The 21,203-nt window shown below is 34.9% G+C and overlaps 1 protein-coding gene across 15 annotated transcripts in view; it reads left to right on the top strand.

Moving 5' to 3' along the window:
* Window positions 1-21,203, top strand: part of CAMK2D (calcium/calmodulin dependent protein kinase II delta) — a 313,065-nt gene that overhangs the window by 250,862 nt on the left and 41,000 nt on the right. For 6 of the 15 annotated variants that reach the window (XM_026499226.4, XM_026499218.4, XM_026499216.4 and 3 more), the window contains exons 9-13: window positions 9,603-9,697; window positions 12,275-12,397; window positions 13,220-13,303; window positions 13,739-13,781; window positions 17,224-17,261. In XM_026499226.4, coding sequence (XP_026355011.1) covers window positions 9,603-9,697; window positions 12,275-12,397; window positions 13,220-13,303; window positions 13,739-13,781; window positions 17,224-17,261 — 383 coding nt within the window. Of the gene's footprint in view, window positions 1-9,602; window positions 9,698-12,274; window positions 12,398-13,219; window positions 13,304-13,738; window positions 13,782-17,223; window positions 17,262-18,623; window positions 18,657-21,203 lie in introns of all 15 variants that reach the window. The other 9 variants (XM_048212367.2, XM_026499219.4, XM_048212366.2 and 6 more) reach the window with 3 other exon arrangements.

The following is a 21,203-nucleotide window of genomic DNA, read 5'->3' as shown; positions in this document are numbered from 1 at the left end:
CTTAGAGATTGTGGTATTTTTAAAATATATGTCGGCTGGGGTAAGTCAGCATCAAGCACTTTTTAAGAAAGTATTTACAGTTTTGAAATCTCAAGCCTACTGGACAATTTGTTGCTATGATTACCTTACACTAGTCAGCATTTGTTGCTTATGATTACCAGTTCTGTGATTACCTTACACTTGGCCATCACAGGTATGCCTCACAGTCACAAGGCTCTGTGCCTTCATCCTTTATGACCCACTTTCTCATTAGTCTCCTACCCATGGAGCTTTACTCACAATTATAGCCTCTACCAATATTGTCTTACTCTGAACTTACATATTGTCTTAGATTTCTCAAGATACAGTATTTATGGTTTCCCTAACTTGATTATTTACAAATTGTGGACCCTGGACCCATGCTTCAAAGTGACCTAAGTGCTAATCAAAATTTCAGCTTTCTGGGATGCACCAGAGGATCACCAAGTAAGATTCTCTGTGGGGAAGCTCAGGAATTTGTGCTTGGTCAAGCTTGCTCGGTTATCCTCATGCACAGCAATGTTGAACAGCATTACCCTAGCTAGTTGCAAATTTCTTTAGGGCAGCAAATTTTAGGATTCTTACACAGTGTAGCAGAGGTTGCAAACAGGTGGTTTACAGAGCCTTGGCCAGATTTGGCCTTTCGCTTTGGGAGGTGTTGACATTTATTATTTATCTTTATAATTTATTATCGGGATTTTTTGTAAAACTATCAGTTTCTGGCTTCTCTAAAGTAATCAAAAGAACTAATAACAAGGTGCGTTTGTCCTTAAATAGCAACTGTACCTGTCAGGTGATAGACACATGCTCTCCCCTGGTTACCACCGCTCCCACCCCCCATTCACAGTGAAAGCTCAGGCATTCATTTGTGCCTGGTGCTGGAAGAACTGTCAGTTTGCCACCCGTACTATATGGCATAGTTTCCATCATCTGGAAAATAACTTCCTATCTTACTGACCTTGATCTTCTAGATCTTTGTTCTACCCATCATTGGCCCTGTAGGTCAGAGTTATTTATAAACACTTTTCCTATTTGAATTGTATGATTTTCTTTGCATAAGGTATTACAGTATAAAAGAGAGCCATACTGATTCCTCATATAGTTAATTATGCATTTCCAAACTCCACTCATATTATGCCCTTTATTGACTGAGAGTATTTTTTTAAAAGATTTTATTTATTTATTTGACAGAGATAGAGACAGCCAGCGAGAGAGGGAACACAAGCAGGGGGAGTGGGAGAGGAAGAAGCAGGCTCATAGCAGAGGAGCCTGATGTGGGGCTCGATCCCAGAACGCCGGGATCACGCCCTGAGCCGAAGGCAGACGCTTAACCGCTGTGCCACCCAGGCGCCCCTGACTGAGAGTATTAAGTCTTGTTAGATTGTTCCATTAACTTCCCACGGACTTCTCAGAGTTTTTCAACATTGCTTTTTTCTTTCTCATCAGAGCAGTCGTTAGAATGTTTTAATCATTAATGTGATTATAGGTTTAATCATGTTTCTAACTCTAGCTTTTATTAAAATCATTTTTGAATGTTCTTGATAATGTAATCTTTCTACCTAATCAGTGATCAGTGCTTCTCAACTCTTACCAGTCAAATATCTCTAGCATCACGGTCCAAGCACAAATACGCACATATGGCAGGTAAAACTAGTTTTAACTTCCATTTTTAAATGGTGTATGAAGCTGACTATGTCAAAATAGTTTTTTTAACTTTTTGTTTTGGAAATTTTGAAGTTGTATACAAAAGTAGACAGAATAATATAATGAACTGATGGCTAATCTTATTTCTTCTATACCACCCTATTCATTCCTCATCCCCAAGATTATTCTAGTCAAATCCAAACATAATATCAATACGTCTATACATGCTGTAATGTGTATCTCTAAAAGAAAAGAGTTCTTTTAAAAGAATGACAATAATAGCAATACTTCAAAATTTAATTTAATAATAACTACTTAAAACCATCAAATATCTAGTATTTTGGGGAGGGGGATTTGCCCTCTTATTGCATAATTTTGTTTTTAGTTTGGTCTTTTAGGTCTCTTTTAATTTGTAGTTCTTGCTTCTCTCTCTCTCCCTTCCTTCCTTTCCTTCCCATTTCTCTGTTTGTTGAAGAAAACTGCAGTTCCCACAAAGCACCCCCATGGAGTACCTGATACTGGTCTCTATATCATATTTACCACTATAGGAAATCAGGATTCCTCGTAGAAGTGGCTTATTGCAAGTATGGATCAGGAAAAAGCACAAGATGATACAGGTGCATCTTGTTATAGCAGAAAGAAAGAAAACTGTTAAAGGCCACAGACTTTTTTTTCGGCAAGAACATTTCAGGAATGATGATATAACCTTCAAAGGTTGGGTGTTTCTCATGATGTTAGTGGCCTTTGATGATCTCTACCTAGATAGTAACAAGACTCAGGAACCAACTTGAAGAGGCTTCTTCTGGTTAAAGACTAGACAATTAGAGTAAAAATGAGAAAAATAATATTAATGGATTAAAACACATCAAATGATAGTTGTCTTTCTCTGCTTGACTTATTTCACTTAGCATTATCTCCTCCAGTGCCGTCCATGTTGTAGCAAATGTTGAGAACTATCATATGATTTCTCTCATCTATGGAACATAAGAACTAGGATGATTGGTAGGGGAAGAAAGGGATAAAGAAAGGGGGGGTAATCAGAAGGGGGAATGAAACATGAGAGACTATGGACTATGAGAAACAAACTGAGGGCCTCAGAGGGGAGGGGGGTGGGGGAATGGGATAGGCCGGTGATGGGTAGTAAGGAGGGCACGTATTGCATGGTGCACTGGGTGTTATACGCAACTAATGAATCATGGAGCCTTACATCGGAAACTGGGGATGTACTGTATGGTGACTAACATAATAAAATAAAAAATCATTATAAATACTTACAAAAAAAAAGGAAAAAAATAAATATCTTGAAAAATCCAAAAAAAATAAAATAAAATAAAAAATAAAACACATCAAATGAGTTGAAATCCGTGCATTCATGATGATAATGAAAATACAATAGCAATCTTAACCTTTGGATTAGGGGATTAGTTAATGGGGAACCAATGTATTACTTCGAAAACTGTGATTAGTAAAAGGGAAAAAAATACCCGTTATTCTACTTTTCCTGTATGAACTGTAAGACAGGATAACCAAATAATTGATGAAGTAACTTGTTCTTAGACTAAAGAGGGTATAGTAGAATTACAGTATTATTTTGCAACCCCTAATGAAATATCTAGGTAGAGATCATCAAAGGTCACTAACATTATGAAAAGCATCCAACCTTTGGAGGTTATGTCATCATCCCTGAAATGTTCTTGCAAAAAAAATGAATAAATAAAAGTGAAGATTTTGTAAAATTTTTACTGCCTCAGTTGTACGGAAAGAAAAAACTTTTTTTTTTCATTTTTTTTTCTCTGACCTAGGACTAAAAGTTTAATTAGAGTTATAAATTAAGATTACAAGAAGAAAGTATATTGCCCTCTTACTAATGGGACAAAGACTCTCAGACAATATAAACTTTAAAAGAATCAAGGTAAAGTACCTAGCTAAAGGAAAAAGTGGCTGCAGGGAACATTTACTCCAGGACTAAATTGAAACTTTACCGGTGAGAGTCAAGCCCTTCAATTAGACAACTCAAATAATTTAAAATTTAAAACGACCTTTCCTGTTAAAGTTCATAGATGAAGAAAAAGTACCTACGAGGAACCTTTAAGACATGACTTTGTCAAGTGTGCTTGTGGCTGAAACAGTTAAGTCATGTAAGCTCTCAAACTCTGCTTCCTCATCTGTGAAATGGGGACAATAACATTATCTACCCCATAGCATTGCAGATGGAGCAAATGAGCAACATGTAGTTGCTCAAAAAAAAAAATGTTACCTACAATACAACTTAGGATTATATCATGACTCTCATAGTTACTCTATACTTTTAGAAAATAGAACTCCAAAAGCATATAATTCAGGAAGGCCTCAGACTCCAGTCTAACGATAAATCAAAGTAAGCTTACAAAACAATGTTTTTTTAAATAGGCACTGACAATTAAACATCAGTCCACTTAAAAGTGCCCATGTAGTTTTTGTCTTAAATCTTTTGGCCTGAGTGTTTTAAAATCTTCTGTATTTCTATAATTGTTTTAGCAAAAGTAGATTTTTTTGGTAGAAACTCCTCAATCAAACAACTAAATTATGGGCACTTATCTATATAGTGGCTGACAGTTCTTGGGGAACCAGCCATCAGTGAGCCTTCCCCTTCACAGAGATCTACCACATCAGCTGTCAGCCAGCAGGACTGCAGGTGTAACGCACAAGGACAAAGCCTCAGAGGCAGGCCATGTGTGCAACCCAGCCTAGGTTCAGAATGCTAAATGACTCCGTTGGGAGTCTCTTTTATAATTTCATAACAGCCTACCTCTGATGTTTATTAGAAAAATGTCTAATTAAAAATTAATATAGACTATTGCCATTACAAAGCTGATTTTCTTCTTTACACCCTAAACCATAGCCGAGGGATAAAACTACTTAGGTATAGCCTTTCTTCTACTTGTGTCCTGGGAACACAAACACAGACACTCATCATCATTATCATTAGATGCATCTGTTACATCAGATAGTAAAAATGATATAAAAATAAATTTAAATTAATGTACATTAAGTTTATAATATAGTGAAAGATGGAAAAATTTTTTATGTTGTGAAGATAAGTTATCAATGTATTGAAGTTTTTTTCATAATCTTTTTTTTTCTTTTTAACTCCACTATAGTAAAATAATTTTCAGTTTTGATTTTAAAGCTTTGTTGGGTTTTTATTTAAGAATGTTTAAAAAATTGTTTAAATTGTTCTACTCTGGTTGTGATTTACATGAATTTAAGAATCTGCTTTTGAACTGGAACTTTTAGAAGCAGGCTATCATAGTCTAGGGTGATTAAAACATTGTTTAAAAGCCATTTTAGCTGCCACAGTGTCTATTACAAAAGGTATCAAGTCTGATGGACAAGAGCAAGGCTAGATCTCCCTAACAAAGAAAAGTTAAACAAAACCAAGAGATCAACACTGGTAAGAGAAAAAAAGAAACTTAGGCCATGCCAGGCAAAGTTTTACCTGTCTTACCCATCTGTCCTTGGTTTCCATGGTTTAAGGGAAAGCAGGAAAAAAAAAACAGTAGAGGTCAGAGCAGTGGGAGAAACTAAAGACCTCATGCAGACCAATAAACTTTTCAAAAGTAGAAGGGGTTTGGTTCAAGATGGCAAGGTTAGAAGATCCCACACTCACCTCCTCCCGTGCACACACTGACTCTACAGCTTCATGTGGAACAATTTCCTTTAAAAAAGAAAAAAAACAAAACAAAAATAAAGGCTGCCTGAGTGTTGACTATACATCAGGCAAAAGAAAACCACATGGAAGTGGGTAGGAGAAGCTGGGACACAATCTCACGATAAACCCTGTCCATAGTTCAGTGACCCACAATGAGGAGAAAACTCAAAACCCGGGCCTTATCCTTGAGGAGTAAAGGGTTCAAACCCCACATCCAGCACCTCAACTTTTGGGACCTGCACCTGAGAGATGAGCACCCAAAACATCTAATTTTGAAAACCAAAAGGACTCATGTCCCAGATGCATAAGACTATCATGATCTGAAAGATAGCTCTTAATGGGTCTGAATGCTTGGACATACCTGCCCTAGGGCTCAGCTCAGAGGCAGCCTGATTGCATCCAGACATAAAGTGAAGGAGGTTGACCTGCTTATATTACAGTGTCAGCCTGTGAGGCAGGCATCTAATTTAACACATGTATCTAGGAGCCTACTGGAGCATTCTCTGGGTGGAGACCGGCAAGTTCTGTGTCCATTGCTCTACAGAGCGCCGGGAAGGAAGATTTTATTTGTGTCTGGTGCCCTGATCTTTGTTGCTGCTGCCCAGGGGATGCCTCCTGATGGGCTGGCTCTGGAGGCCAGAAGGGCTTGTGTTACTCATCTCATGAGACTGTAATTGTCAGCATCATCCAGGGAGGAGCTCATACCAATGTCTGGCACCTTGATTTTAGTTCCTGCTGCCAGGTGACACCACCACTTGCCAGCTCTGTTGGTCAGTGGGGCTTCTGCTTGTGGGTCCCATAGGACTGTAACTGATGGAGAAATAGTTAAATAGCCACCGCCCCACTGCACAGCAAGAGGCAACAGACCTAGGAGCGTGGTCTTTCTGTGAAGGGGGCCTATTAGCTAAAAACCAAGGCTGCTGCCTGAGGGACAGGTTTCTAATTAAACACACAGGAATGACTATAATCCTTTCCAGAGACCTCAGAGAACACCACTCTCTTCGTGCTCTTCCTCTGCCACACTCCAGAACGCCATTGTCTCCTGGAGGGAAGCTGGTGTCCTGGTTTTTACATCTGCTGACCTGTTTTTGCATCTGACCCCCAGCGTATGCCCCTTGATTGACTGGCTGGTCAGGGGGACTTGCATTCCTGGATCCCATAGGACTGGCAATTGGAGACAAAATTCTTGGCAGGCTGCCACCCCAGGACACTGCACAGACAGCAGATTAAGGCATACCTCCTTCCAGTCTTTCTTTGAAGGGGACCTCTTGGCTTGTCCTAGAACTTTGACCTGAGGAGCAGGCTTCAAGGTTGGTACACATTTAGTAGATTAAGAGCTATTCTCAAGGTACGTAGGTTGTAGGCACCATCTTGGCACTCTCCTGTCTTGTTCTGACTTGCCAGTATCTCTCGGAAAAGAGATTATACATTCATCTTGAGCCCCAATTTTTGTGACTGTCACCCAGAGAGCCACCAAATTGCTTGGTCAGTGGGGCTTATGCTTGTGGTCTCACAGGACTGTACATATTTGCATAATTTTAAAAGCTGCTACCTGAGGATCTGGCTTCCAAATAGCCTGAATCTAGGTACTGAGCACCTCCCCTTTCAGTCACTGACATCCTCACCTACTGAGAGCTAAAAAATATATAGTAGGCTTTTTGGATGAGAACAAAGGTTTGAGAGATGACAGAGGTTGAGCAGAGTTGAAAGACAGGGTTCATCTTCTACACAAGGAGAGGCGGTTGTTTTATCTACTCTATAGATCAACACAGAGTTAAGTAAAATGAAAAAAAAAAAGAGGAATATGTTCCAAATGGAAGAATAAGATAAAACCTTACAAAAAAAATAATAAAATGCAGATAAGTAATTTACCTAATAAAGTGCTCAAAGTAATGCTAATAAAGATGTTCATCGGACATGGAAAAAGAATGGATGAACACAGTAAGAACTTCAACAAAGAGATGGGAAATAAAAGAAAGTACCAAATGGATGTCACAGAGCTAAGGAATACAATAACTGAGAAACATACTAGAGAGGTTCAAAAACAGATTACATGAAGTAGAGGGAAGGATCAGTTAACATAAATCCAAGCTGTTGGTAAAACTTACCCAATCATAGCAACAAAAAAAAAAAAAAAAAAAAAAAGGAAAGAAAAAGAAAAAAAATGAAGATAACTTAAGGGGCTTATGAGACAGCATCAAGCAGACCAACATTCACATTATAAGGAGCCCACAAGGGGAGAGAAAGAGGCAGAAAACTTGTTTGAAGAAATAATGGCTAGAAACTTCCTTAAGGAAGTTAAGGAAGGAAGTGGGGAAGGAAACAGACATTCAGATCCAGAAAGCCCAGAGATTTCCAAATAAGATGAAATCAAAGAGACCCACATCAAGACATATAATTAAAATGTCAAAAGTTAAAGATGAGAAAATATTAAAAGCAATAAGAGAAAAACAACTAGTTTTGTATCAGGGAACCCCCATAATAAGTGTATCAGCAGAAACTTTGCAGGCCAGAGTGAGTGGCATGATACATTCAAGGTGCTGAAAGGAAAAAAAAAAAAAAAAAAAACTTCCAGCTAAGAATATTCTACCCAGCAAAGTCATTCAAAATTGAAGGAGAGATCATGAGTTTTCCATATGACAAAAACTAAAGGAGTTCATCAGACTAAACCAGCCTTATAAGAAACATTAAAGGGATTTCTTTAAGCTGAAAAGGAATGTTGCTAATTGGTAACAAGAAAACATATGGAAGAATAAATCTCACTGGAAAGGTAAATACATAGTAGAAGTAGTGGATTAATCAATTATAAAGCTGGTATACAGGTTAAAAGACAAAAGTGGTAAAAATTCTATGATTGTGATAATTAGCTAAAGAACACAGAAGTAAAATGTGACATCAAAAACAAAACATGGGAGGGGGAATAGTAAAAATGTAAGCTTTAGAAGGATCAAACATAAGTTATCAACTTAAAGTAGACTGTTATAATTAGAACTTGTTATATGTAAGATTCATGGTAACCACAAGGCAAAAACCTATAGTAAATACAGAAGAGAGAAAGAGAAAGGAATATAAGTATACCACTAAAGAAAGTCAGCAAATCAGAAAAGAAGAGAGTAAGAGAAGAAGAAACGAACAGAGAGAACTACAAAAACAGTCAGAAAACGTTTAACAACATGACAAAAGTACATACCTATCAATAATTACTTTAAATGTACATGGACTAAATTCTCCAATCAAAAGACATAGAGTGGCTGTATGGATTAAAAACAAAAATAAATTTACATTGCCTATAAGAGACTCACTTCAGATGTAAGGACACATAAACTTAAAGGGATGGGAAAAGATATTTCATGCAAATGGAGACCTAAAGAAAGGTGGAGTAGCTATACTTCGATCAGACAAAACAGGCTTTAAAATGAAGCCTGTTATAAGAGACAAAAATGAGCATTACAAAATGCTAAAGAGGTCAATCCAACAAGAGGATATAACATTTGTAAATATTTTTGTAACCAATATGGAGCACTAAATATATAACACAAATACTAACAGACCTAAAGGAAGAAATAGATAGCAATACAATAAGAGTAGGGATTTTAATACCCCATTTACATCAATGGATAGATCATCAAGGCAGAAGATCAATAAGGAAATATTGACCTTAAACGTGTTAGACCAGATGAACTTAACAGATGTATACAGAATATTCCATCCAAAGGTAACAGAATACACATGTTTCTTGAGTGCACATGTAACCTTTCCTAGGAAAAATCATATGTTAGGCCACAAAACAAGTCTTAATCAGAGACACCAAAGAATATGTCATCCCAGTGACAGGTGAGTTTCATCTTTAGGTATTGACCTGCTATGCTTCTTTAGAATTCTTTGGTCCTAAAGTTAATAAAGAAACACTGTCTTTGAACAACCTATTAGACCAGAGGGACATAACAGATAAATATGTAATATCCCATCCAAAAGCAGCTGAATACACATTCTTTCCGAGTGCATATAGAATTCTTTGGTTTATGTTTCAAACTGCCACATATTATCAGAGGTCTTGAGCATAAGAACAGGAGCATTCACCCTCCACCGGATGCTTCAGAGTAGATCAGAGAATGTCTTTGTGAAGTTTTCCAAATAGCCAGTTTCCTGTCTTTGAATGGGTGTGGCTTAGTGTCATTGTGGATCTGCAACATTTAACTTACTGTTGCTGAATGATTAAACATTATGTTAATGTACTCATTCTGTCTAGGTGTCATTCTCTATATCCTCCTGGTGGGATATCCACCCTTCTGGGATGAAGATCAACACAGACTCTATCAGCAGATCAAGGCTGGAGCTTATGATGTATGTAATAAATGTTCATATAGCTGAGTGTGTTTTGGGTTTTGACCAAGAACCAAATTTTTTTCATTACAATTTTAACCATAATTTTCAACAATTTCTCTTATTTTTCTCTCTTCTAGGGAAAGGGAGATAAGGAGTAAGGAATGCAGGATATGTATTCAGTTGATATTTCCTTTTAGTTCACTGTCTCCTAGGATTGAAAAAAATACAGTTGGAAGTCTCTAATGCAGGACCTTGCTTATAAAAATTTTGAGATCTTAGTGCATTTTAAAACATAGAAAAATTAAAAGATTTTTGCTTTAGAAATGATTACTGCTTGTTTAGTTGAATTATATTCCCAAATGTTTATCATATAATTTTAAATAATATATCAGTAATACTTTGCAGTGATCCATGTATCAAATAGAACATTGTTCCATTATGTTAGCTTGACTTTTTTGTCCTGTTTATGTAATGGGCTTCTGTGCAAGCTTTCATTTGAAGAATATGTTTCATAATTTAAAAATGTTTGAAAATCACAATTCCAATACATTTAATTTACAATTAGAATATTTGAAAGTATGGCTATGAATTAAGTCCTAAATTTAAAAAGTAAGGCCTCATCTATTTTCTCTTTATGGCTTCACTTTGTGTTTATTGATATAATTTTCTCTCCCTTGACAAATATGTCTGTAAATAGGATTTACCACCTCCTCTGGGTACACTTCATATAGCCAGCCCTCTGGAAATTAGAGTTCAATGTCTGAAGATGCTTTCCATTTATTAAGTGGGGAAACTAAGAAGTAGGCAATATTGGGTCCACCTTCTGTGCCCAAGTTAAAAGCTCAATGTGGAAGCGAAAGGATTTTAAAAAGTCTATATTATATTGTATCAGGTCTCATGAACTCAGTGTGGCATTTCTGTTAAAATGTTCTACATATGGATGTGTATATCACAAGAATTTAAAATGTATATTCTTTTAATTTTGAAGCATTCCATTCTAGTCAGACCAATAATTGGACCAAATTATGATTTACGTGGCCACAGCTAGCACATTCATCATCTTTACAGACTACAACTCAGCACCCCTCCTTGGGAAGAGAGAGCTCTGCAGATGCACTGTTTGATGAATGTGGAGTGACTTTGTTAAAAGTTAAAAAATGAGAAAAATGTCCACCTTTATTCAGGCTGAACCAGCTCCCAATTTGCTATCGGAAGATCTGTACCTCATGAAGGAGCAGTCTTGAATATTTCTTTTTTTTTTAATATTTTATTTATTTATTTGACAGAGAGAGAGACAGCCAGCGAGAGGGGGAACACAAGCAGGGGCAGTGGGAGAGGAAGAAGCAGGCTCCTAGCGGAAGAGCCTAATGTGGGGCTCGGTCCCATAACGCCGGGATCACGCTCTGAGCCGAAGGCAGATGCTTAACCGCTGTGCCACCCAGGCGCCCCAGCTTTGAATATTTCTTAGTAGCTCCTAATCATTAGCAGGTTTTTATAGCTGCCCAAAATAACTTTTGGAATTAAAATGACCGTTGTTGAACTGATAGATTTTAAAGTATTAAAGAGTCACTATCATTTTTCTCATTTCATTTTGCCAGTGGGTCACAAAGTACCCATTTTATAACTACTAAAAGTGAACTGAAGCCCATGACACAGTGACAGTGGCGTTTGTTCCAAGATTGTCTATAAAAAGTCATGAATTGAGAAAAGGACCTGATTACCTGTCTGTTGTTTAGAAACTAATGTAAATTTTTCTTAACCTATTAAGGATAGTATTTCTACTAATAAATTACATGAAAATGAGGATATGTTATTACAACAAAAATTTTAAATAAACAGAATAAATAGCTTTATTATATAGTTATTAGTGCACAAATGGATTACTAAGAGAAGTTATGAATATTGGCTCCTTTTAAGAACTTTGCTTTGATGAAGTTTGTAATTAAGTAGATTAACCTTTCTGAGGTGTTAAAATGAAGTCCTGCTAAGGCTCTTGTAGTCTGAGATTTCTTCTCAGTACTGTATTACAAATAGCCACAAGTAGTAGGTCAGTTTGGGCACAGATAATGGAAGCTGTGTTATTACCTCTACTGTTACTGCTCATGAGTTGTGCAAGCATGTAATACCTCATTGTTTTTTTGTAATACCTCCTTTTGAATCTTGGTGTGATAGCATGATGACACCAATACATGTGACAACCTGTCAGCTTTATTGATGTTTGCAAATAATTATGGGAAAGATTGCATAAAATTTTATTTTCAAACCAAAATAAGGATGCTTTGAGAGGACTAGAAGATTCTTAAGTTTATTTTTCTAAATTTTAAAATGTATTTACTAGGTATAAAATGCAAATTAGAATGTATGTTCATCCCTTATTAGTTACTTTTCTTTAATGTATGTAAATATATACATAAAAAGAGAGGGGGATATATATACATCTACATCAGTTTATCTGTCGATACAATTTAACTTCTACACAAAGTAAATTTATGGAGAAATTCACCACTTAAGGAAACGATTAGTTTACTTGGCTCTTCCCTGTTTGACTTCAGTGTATCTATTTTTTAAATTCTTTATGAATTTGTATTTTTCAAGTTTCCATCACCAGAGTGGGACACAGTGACTCCTGAAGCCAAAGACCTAATTAATAAAATGCTTACTATCAACCCCGCCAAGCGTATCACAGCTTCAGAGGCACTGAAACACCCATGGATCTGTGTAAGTGACAGTTCTCTAAAGACCTTAGGAACAAAATTAAAAATAAATTCTTCTTTAAATATTTTTTTATGGATTAAAATAATTTTTGCAGAGAAAGATGAAACTAAAAATGAATTTTTAACTCAAGGTATTTAAGTAAATAAATTTGTAATGCTGATAATTGCTGTTTGTGGTAACAAAATCTGATTTACATAGACTGATAAATATTGCCTACCATCATACAAGGAGTGAGTATTTCCCCTACCAGTTATTGATAATATTCATGAACAGATGTAAAGAAAATGACACTAAGATTAACTATATCCCAGTAGAGAATATTAGACAAAGTTCAATTATTTGTCATTAGGCATCTTTAGGGAAAAACAATAAGGTTTAGAAGGTTATAATAAAGGTGCACTAACAAGAAAGAATGGCCATAGTAGCCTGAATATACTTTAGATGTGCTAAGAAAAACTGAAATTTGCGGGGAATGTAGAGATTTCAGTACAATTCTAGGGTTAAGTGTTGAATGTTAGGGCAGTAAATATGGTGCTAAGTAAAAGACAGTCCAATAGATATATAATTAGAGACATTGAAATAAAGGTGATTTGGGGAATTATTGATATTCATTTCTATACTTTCTATAGATAAATGTTGCACCTTCATTACAAATAGTCTTGGCAAAACTAGTCATCCGTTATTAGGGAACTTTTGCAAGTGAATACTCACAAGTTCATCAGATGGGTTCAGGCACCATTAATGCAGCTTTGATGAAGTTGAGATACTGTAATGCTTAGTATGTTTTAAATATCCTAAGTCAAGTTTCTTTTCTTATTCTTCCAGCAACGTTCTACTGTTGCTTCCATGATGCACAGACAGGAGACCGTAGACTGCTTGAAGAAATTTAATGCTAGAAGAAAACTAAAGGTAAGAAATTTTACATTTTTGTGGGGAGGTAGACTTGGCAGAGTGAGAAATGAGATTCTATATGAGAAAACAACTTTTCAGCAAAGGCTTTTAAATGTGCAGACCTCAGTAGTCTTACTATTCTCCTTCTGGGTCTTCAGCAAATGGAATACCACACTGGAATTAAGTCTACAGTGAAGAGCTAGGATCTCTGTGGCAGTGTGTGCTGTGGTTCCTCCCTTCAGAGGAAAAGAACTGTGCAATTTGATAGCATTATGTGAAACAAAAAACATGATGGATGTTTTGCTCTCAGGAAACAAAAAAACAAAACAGACAAATAAAAATCCCCTGACTGAAAGTAAGACTAGGAGAAGACTTGTTATCAAAGACTGTTTATTTGTCAGGTCAAAGATTTGCATAAGCAACATTAATTTCATATACTCATCTTTCTGACAGGGTGCCATCTTGACAACTATGCTGGCTACAAGGAATTTTTCAGGTACATGTGTTAAGAATTCTCCTTATTCACTGCTCTCTCCTCTTTAAGAGTTATCTTGGAATTAAAGAAAAACCTAGTAATTAGAAAAACGCTATTGTTTAGGAATAGCAAATGTCTGGCATGGATTCCTTCCACACAGTGCCTATCATTAGGAATCGGCCTGGGTACTGTCTTCGCAGAGACATTAGGCGTGTGACTGCACTCTTCATGGGAGCACTCAAGCAGTGCTTCCACTGGTGAGTGCTGTGCAGCCTTTGAAACCCACCTGTCATCCTTGCTGGGGTACACACAAGTTGTGCAGATATGTTCTCCCTCTTCTTGAAGCTCAGCATTTTGAACCTAGGATGACTAATTCTCATTGATATTTCACCAACTAATAAATAGAAGTAAGATTTTTTTGTTTGTCTCATTCTCATAGGGAATCCCAGTAAGCAAGATTTTTAAAGGAAGACCGTTATTGAGGAACCCAGTTCTCTTAGGCCCAGGTTCTTTCAAAAGTACAGTTGTATCTTGGTACACTATAAGAATGGTTGCATATTTCAAAGGTATCTAATCTCAAGAATTTACAGAGAACCCTACCTCACAGTAATGTCACAGGATAATAAATGTTCCTCATAATGATTCCATGATAAAAATAATTTTTTAAATAAAAGAAGCTAAGCCATTTCTTTATTATAGGAGTGACTTTCCAAAATGGACATAAATATATATTATGTCCAGAAATTACTTGAATTTTGGAACTCCCTTCTTTAATAGATTATCACAAAGGACCAGGTTTCCAAAAATCAAATTTTGGTAAATGCTAATTAGTCTTGGGTATGGGGAGGAACTGAAGCAGCAGGAAAGCTACATTTGGTAAAGTGGCTGTTGAGACTTGGAAGGATTATCAAATGATTTTTGATACCACTTTATTTTGCTTACTATTTACATAAGAGAGATCTGAAACATCAAGTTATCCAGGTATTCTTCAGTTATTTCTCCCTGTACATATGTAACTCCTGGGTATTAAAGTGCTATCAGGTGATGATCCATCCTTATCAAATGTTTTTCAACCTTCTCAACCAATTTTTAGTTACTGTTTATGACTATATTAAATGGTCAGCTTTTGTCCCCCATCATATTTAGTTATATATAATGTGAAACCAAAAGGGGCTTTCTAAAGGCTTCCGCTGACCTGTTAAGCAGCAACAAAGATAAGAATACAATGAGTAATACTACAAATTGAGGGACCATGTTAGTCAAATGTATGTATTTTGTCCATTTTGTTTGGTGTAATAAAACATCGTTACTTTGTCAAGTTACCTGTTTTATGAATAGTTGATTAATGTAGTTGACATTTATATGGGTGAGTTCAGTATCATCTCGTTAAGTATTTACTAATATATACTATATTCAAATAAATATTTCACTGTGGCCCAGAAATTAGTGAATCAATAAAAGATAGGATGATTAATATATATTGTTAAAGATAAACTAACTTGAAAATTTTCATCTCCAATATTAAGACTGTATATTTTGTTAAAGTCTTAAATACACTCTTAGGCATAGATTGGGCCTTTTTAAATATATAACACTCATGTATAGAAGCTTTTTGTGTACATCACATTTTCCTTTTCATCATTGTGTAAACTAAAAACTCATGACTAATGTGTGAATTTTATATTTTTTCTGATGTCTTAGCATGAAAGGCAAACTTTTTTTTTAATCCATCACTTCAAAACCAACTGAATAACATTGGACCCAGTTACAACATCTTGTACTTGATATTGCATTTTAGTTTTGAGTATTTTATTCATTCTGTTTCATTAGCAAACATGCTCTTTAAAGTAATTTGTCCATAAGTATATGGTTATAAAGTTGTTTTTATTTTTTTTTCTTTTCTCCCTTTATGTGGAATGTATTTCTTGTGAGGTAAGGTGAATAGTAACCAAAAGGGACATTTCTGCATCTCCCAGGCCAAATTCCTGCTTACCCTGAATCATTGTCTTCTCTTTGCTTGCTCTTGCAATTTCAACTATTCTGAGTTTGCTTTCTAACCTATTAACTGCCACAGGATTTACTTAATATTGCTTTTTAACACTAATATCTTACTTAATATTTGACTCTAGGCAAATAGTATTATAGTTAAGGCAACTATTCTTACAATGTCAATTAATAATAAATTAATAGCTTTGTTGCTAAGAACTAAATAAAATTAACATTTTTGTATCTTAAATAAATTTAAAATTATACCAAAGTGATATCAAAATAATATCCCAAATCAAATGGATGTCAGGAAATTACATGTTCATGCAGTTGTATTATAGCTAGGTATTTCCATTTCAGATGCCAAAGTCTATTCTGATATACTTAAGTAATTATACATATATATATGTATATATATACATAATTTATATATATATATATATTATATGTATATAAAACATCAAATGGAAACATAAATGTCTACTTTGTCCTGCATATTCATAAGTGTTCTACACTTGCTGTACTAATTGTCATTAGCAGTTATATAATCTGTTCACTGTGTATGAATGTACCCATTCATAAGTATATTTTTTGAAAGAATGACTTCACCTTCTAATATATTCAAGAAGCTCAGTAACAGAAAGAATGCTAAAAGCTGTCCTTGGAGAAATTAGTTTCATATGAGACCGTATACTTCAGCGGTTCTTTGATTTAGTTGAAGATTTTGTTTTGTTTTATATCTTACCTCAAATTTTATGATTTTTAATTTTTTGATGTAAAAGGCTTTTGTTTATGAAAGCTTTGTATTCTGATTTTGAAGTATAAAAGAATACGTACGTAATGCCTTTCTTAAAGGCCCTATGCTAAGTGTTTAAAACATTTGCTCTTGGCCAATAATGCACCCTTTCATTTTAAATACAGTTAATACTATTTTTTGTAAAAATGAAAGCTCTGATTTCAAATATATGTATATATATATATATTTTAAAGGATGTTATTTAGCCAGAGCAAATTTTCACAAATAAATTTCAAACCTTTAGAAAGAGGGGCTTAAGTGGCAGAACTGACATGGTCACCATACTTGTAGTATGAATGAACATGTAATACAATCTGTAAGCTGATGTCTGAAAACTGAAATCAACTTTCTGGATTACAAAAGCATAGTCCAGTTAAAGTTCCAGTATCCTTTTCGCCATCAACAGTGAAATAAAGTCCAATAACATAACTGGCAAAGTGTTCAATTATATGCAATGAACTAAATAAGAATTTAGTTCTAAATTTGATGTGGCAAAACCAAGAAAAGCGATACTGTATTTCAATGTCCTGTAAGCTCGCGCTTATTAGTGTGATCTTGATAATCTGGCATATGTTGGCCATAAGTCAGTAAAGGTGATAGAAGGAGACAATAACCTGATTTGTTGCCTGGCGTGGGTTTCTGTGGATAACTCACTGAAATGATTTTACTCTCATTTTGCAGCAGCCAAGAGTTTGTTGAAGAAACCAGATGGAGTAAAGGTAAGTTAAACAGGTGCTCTTAAAATCAGTTCTGACTTTCAGATGCTGGATCATTTTTAAATGTTAAATATAATTTGTGAGTTTTCACAGCTTGTATTTCTTATAGTTCCTATAAAGGATACAGGTTGAAGTATAAAATAATTTAATACGTAAAGATGACTAATATGTATGGCAAGAAAAATTGTATTTTTCTATTTTATTATATATTAACTAATCTGACAAAATAATACTTTAATATGGAGTCATTGTAGAAACTGAATGTCTAAATCATCTCTGCTTTACTACAGTCCCAAACTAGCATAGTGACCTGAAGATTAATGAAAACCAAATACTTTGCGACTAGTTATGCTATGTTCTTGAAGGCTGCTGAAATGTATAACCTGAAAAAAATCAAGTCATAGGGTCTGGGAAATTGAATGTCAAATGATTAAATTTCTCTGCTTGGGCAGTTTTTATAAAGGTCTTAATTGTTCCTGTGCTTCTATCATAAGGCATTGAGACATACTCAAGGTGAATATTCTGAAAAAGTATAGAAAAATTTTCCAAGAAAGATAACAACAGGATATTTTGGCTTTCTTGGATTTCCAAACAAAGTAATAGAACTTATTTTCTATTGAATCTATTTTTTTTCATGGGAATTTATCTTTGCTTGAATGTAACCTTATATTTGTATTTTATTTGTTATCTTTCCGGAGTATTACCTAAGTATTTTGTTTCTTTAATCCTTTTCTTTCTCTTCCAATGGCAGATGCATACATTCCTTATGAACACTTCAACATTCTTGGGAATTAGTTAATATTCTAACATTTGAACTTGACCAAAGTCAGGTTGTCAGTTCATTTTGAAAATACAACATAGAAAATCATTTGTCACTTCTTATGTTCATGCCCAGTCATTTCTTTACCTCCTGTTTATGAGTGATTTGGGAATTTCCAGACCTGTGGTTACCATGCACTTGTGATTCCCATTAGGATGGCATTTGCCTTTTACCAATTGCTTTTCTCAACCTGTGATGTTCTCTCCCCTCTGCTTAGCTTATTTAGTTTCAATTTCATTAATTACAGCTGATGTTGACTTTTTCCCAATGTTACATTGTGGAAATGTGATATTTTAAATTTTCTAAATGTTTCATTCTGTGTTTTTCTGTACCTTTCAGTGATCCAGAGGTCACAATTCCTACGGAGATATTTATTTTTACTACTATCCTTATATAGAAAGAAACATTTCCAGAACTTTTTTTCTTCTACACAACTTATAGCTCCTCTTTAAATAGAAATTTATTCTGTGCTCCATGCTTTGATACTTAAAAATTCAACCGGTCATATTTTTTTCTTTTCCTTTCTCTTTGACTGGTCAATTCAGAAAAGGAAGTCCAGTTCGAGTGTTCAGATGATGGTGAGGATCTCTATCTGCCAGATTTCTCCTCCTGGGAAAATTCACACTTAGGAATAAAAACAGTCTTGTTTACCTTAGTGTAAGTGAAGAAACTGTAGGACCATTACACGTCAGTGTCAGTTAACTATCAAAACGCACACACATTCACATAATACTGTTTATCTTTGAAATTGGATTTTTACAATACGTAAAAAGTTCATATCTTTATCCGTATGCTATTAAAAGATCTTTTATAAGACCAGAGTCCAGTTTTCTCTTGAAACTGAAGAGATCATGACATAGTTAATGTCTGTTTAATGATAAGTGAAGGAATATACTAGGATTATTTTTAAGTCATGATCATGATTACTAAAATAGGAGTTATTTTTAGTTCAGATACACTATAATGCATCTACCATGAAGCTTATAAATAGTGTGAAAGTGAGCTTACAATGGACCCATCCTAGTTAAGCACCTTATAGAGGAAACATTTATTAACCTCAAAACTGAATAAACTGAACACCTGAAAAATAAAAAATATCTTGCCCATGCCTCATAACAATAATTCAGTGAATTACTTAAATATCTGGTTTGATTTAGTTTTGTTAAAGAAAAATAGCTTCCATAACATAGAATAACCACATTTCATAAACAAAAGTGCCAGAGTTCTTGTATATTTAAAAGACAGCTTATAGTTTAACTCCTACTTAATATCTGACTCTTTAATAAAAAAGTCCTCCTAGTCTTTTATTTAGAAATTCTCCTATTATTTATTAACTAATTAATATTACAAGTACCTTCAAAAGACTTCCCATAGTAATAAAAGATCATTAAGCTTCTCTTTACGTTAACTTACAAAGTCTGTAACTGGACATTTAAACACAACTAAAAGTGGTGGTTGAGGCTCATATTCGTCTAACTCCCATTTGCCGTGCCTGACAATAAAGGATGGCTCAGCTGGGCAGAATGGCCCTCAACTGGAAGACGTGGCGCTGTGTGTACGCTGCGTACCTATGTGTGAACGTGTGTAAGGGTGTGTGTTGTATGTGTGTGTGCACATTTGTGCAGAGATGTACGTGTGCATAGGTGTGCATGCGTGACATTTTCACTGAAAGAAATCAGTTCTTCACAACTATTCTAGAAAACAATCAAGTCTCTTCTCTCAAAACAGAAATAAAAACATCTCAAAAAAAAAGAAGTATCTCCGTATATTCCTTTTTTACTCTTGTATCTGCTGATATAAACTGAGTATAACATATTAAACATATGTGCAGGTGCTTTAATTGTAAGTACCTCTGATCATTTGATAAGAAGTCAGCTGAGTTTTGCCACGCACCCTTCCTGATAGGAAATTATTTGTGTCTGCATCCCTCCTCTTCCATCATGTATTTCATACTAATATAAGTACTAAATTTTGATCCCTTTTTAATAGATTCCATTATCTCTTATCTCTTTCTGGCTGTTGCACAAATTTGATATTAAGTTCTGTGCACTTTTATTTAAAGAAAACTTTTAGACCATCTGCAAAATAGAGATTGATGGTTTAACATTTAAAGAGTTTTTCATTAAAGGGCACCAGAAGTTTTCTCTCTTCCTGCATGTCACAGAGCAGTGTTACAGCTTATTTAAATAATACTAATACCAAACAAACACACAAATGTGAATGAATAGGAAAGCAAAATGTTACATAACTAAATTAATTTCTTTAACCTTCTGTGTTCTTCCCAGTACTGGTTTCAGCGTGAGCTTCAGGTATAAAATACAAAAGAAAGAAACTCCCAGAAAGTCCAATTAAATTGGTGTAATTGCTTATAAACTCATCTGGTATTCATCTATTTTATGCAGTATATTTTTGTCTTTGAGACCCTTAAGAACATTTATGCTAAAATTATGGGATGTGTTCCTTTAGATAATAACATGTAAAGAAAATACCCAGATAATTCAGTATAAGAGAATGAATGTTAATTTATAGTTGTGTTTGGTAACCATAATGTAAGTTATCATATATGAGTTTAAGTGAATGTTGGTTATTACTGTTTAGTTTTTGATTCTTTAGTGCTCAAACTCAATTGTGATTTCAAGTTGACACTTGTCTACAAAGAGTTTTCTCTGTGGACCCATTGTAATACTGATTGATCCTCTGAGTTGCTTTCACAATGTGCCTTCCATTGTGATATGATCTTTCTTTAAGGTCAACCCCAATATGTGAAAGCAAAGGAATGATATTACCAAACAATCTTCAACAGTAGCATTTTGAAAGAAAGCAAAGTAGTAACACTTTGACAGAAAACACAGTGTTCTCCTCTCAAACAATTCTGAAAAAAGTCTTTTTAGATTCAGAATATAGTGAAGAATTCAGTTTGCCCATTCATAATTGAAGATGTGTTTTTTAAAGGAGGCCCAGACTTATCATTTTAAAAATATATTATAAAGCCTGCATTTCATCAGAAGATCTAAGTTTTGAATTGGATACCTACTAAACAGAGTGACGATGGCTTCCCAGAGAAAGACGGTCTATGTGTGACTTCAGGATCAAGAATAATATGAAAAACAAAACAAAAAAAAAGG

The sequence above is a fragment of the Ursus arctos genome, unplaced genomic scaffold (genome assembly GCF_023065955.2).
Source record: "Ursus arctos isolate Adak ecotype North America unplaced genomic scaffold, UrsArc2.0 scaffold_11, whole genome shotgun sequence".
Classification (NCBI taxonomy): Eukaryota; Metazoa; Chordata; class Mammalia; order Carnivora; family Ursidae; genus Ursus; species Ursus arctos.
Note: the sequence above shows the minus strand (reverse complement) of the source record. Positions and strands in the feature narration are given on the sequence as shown.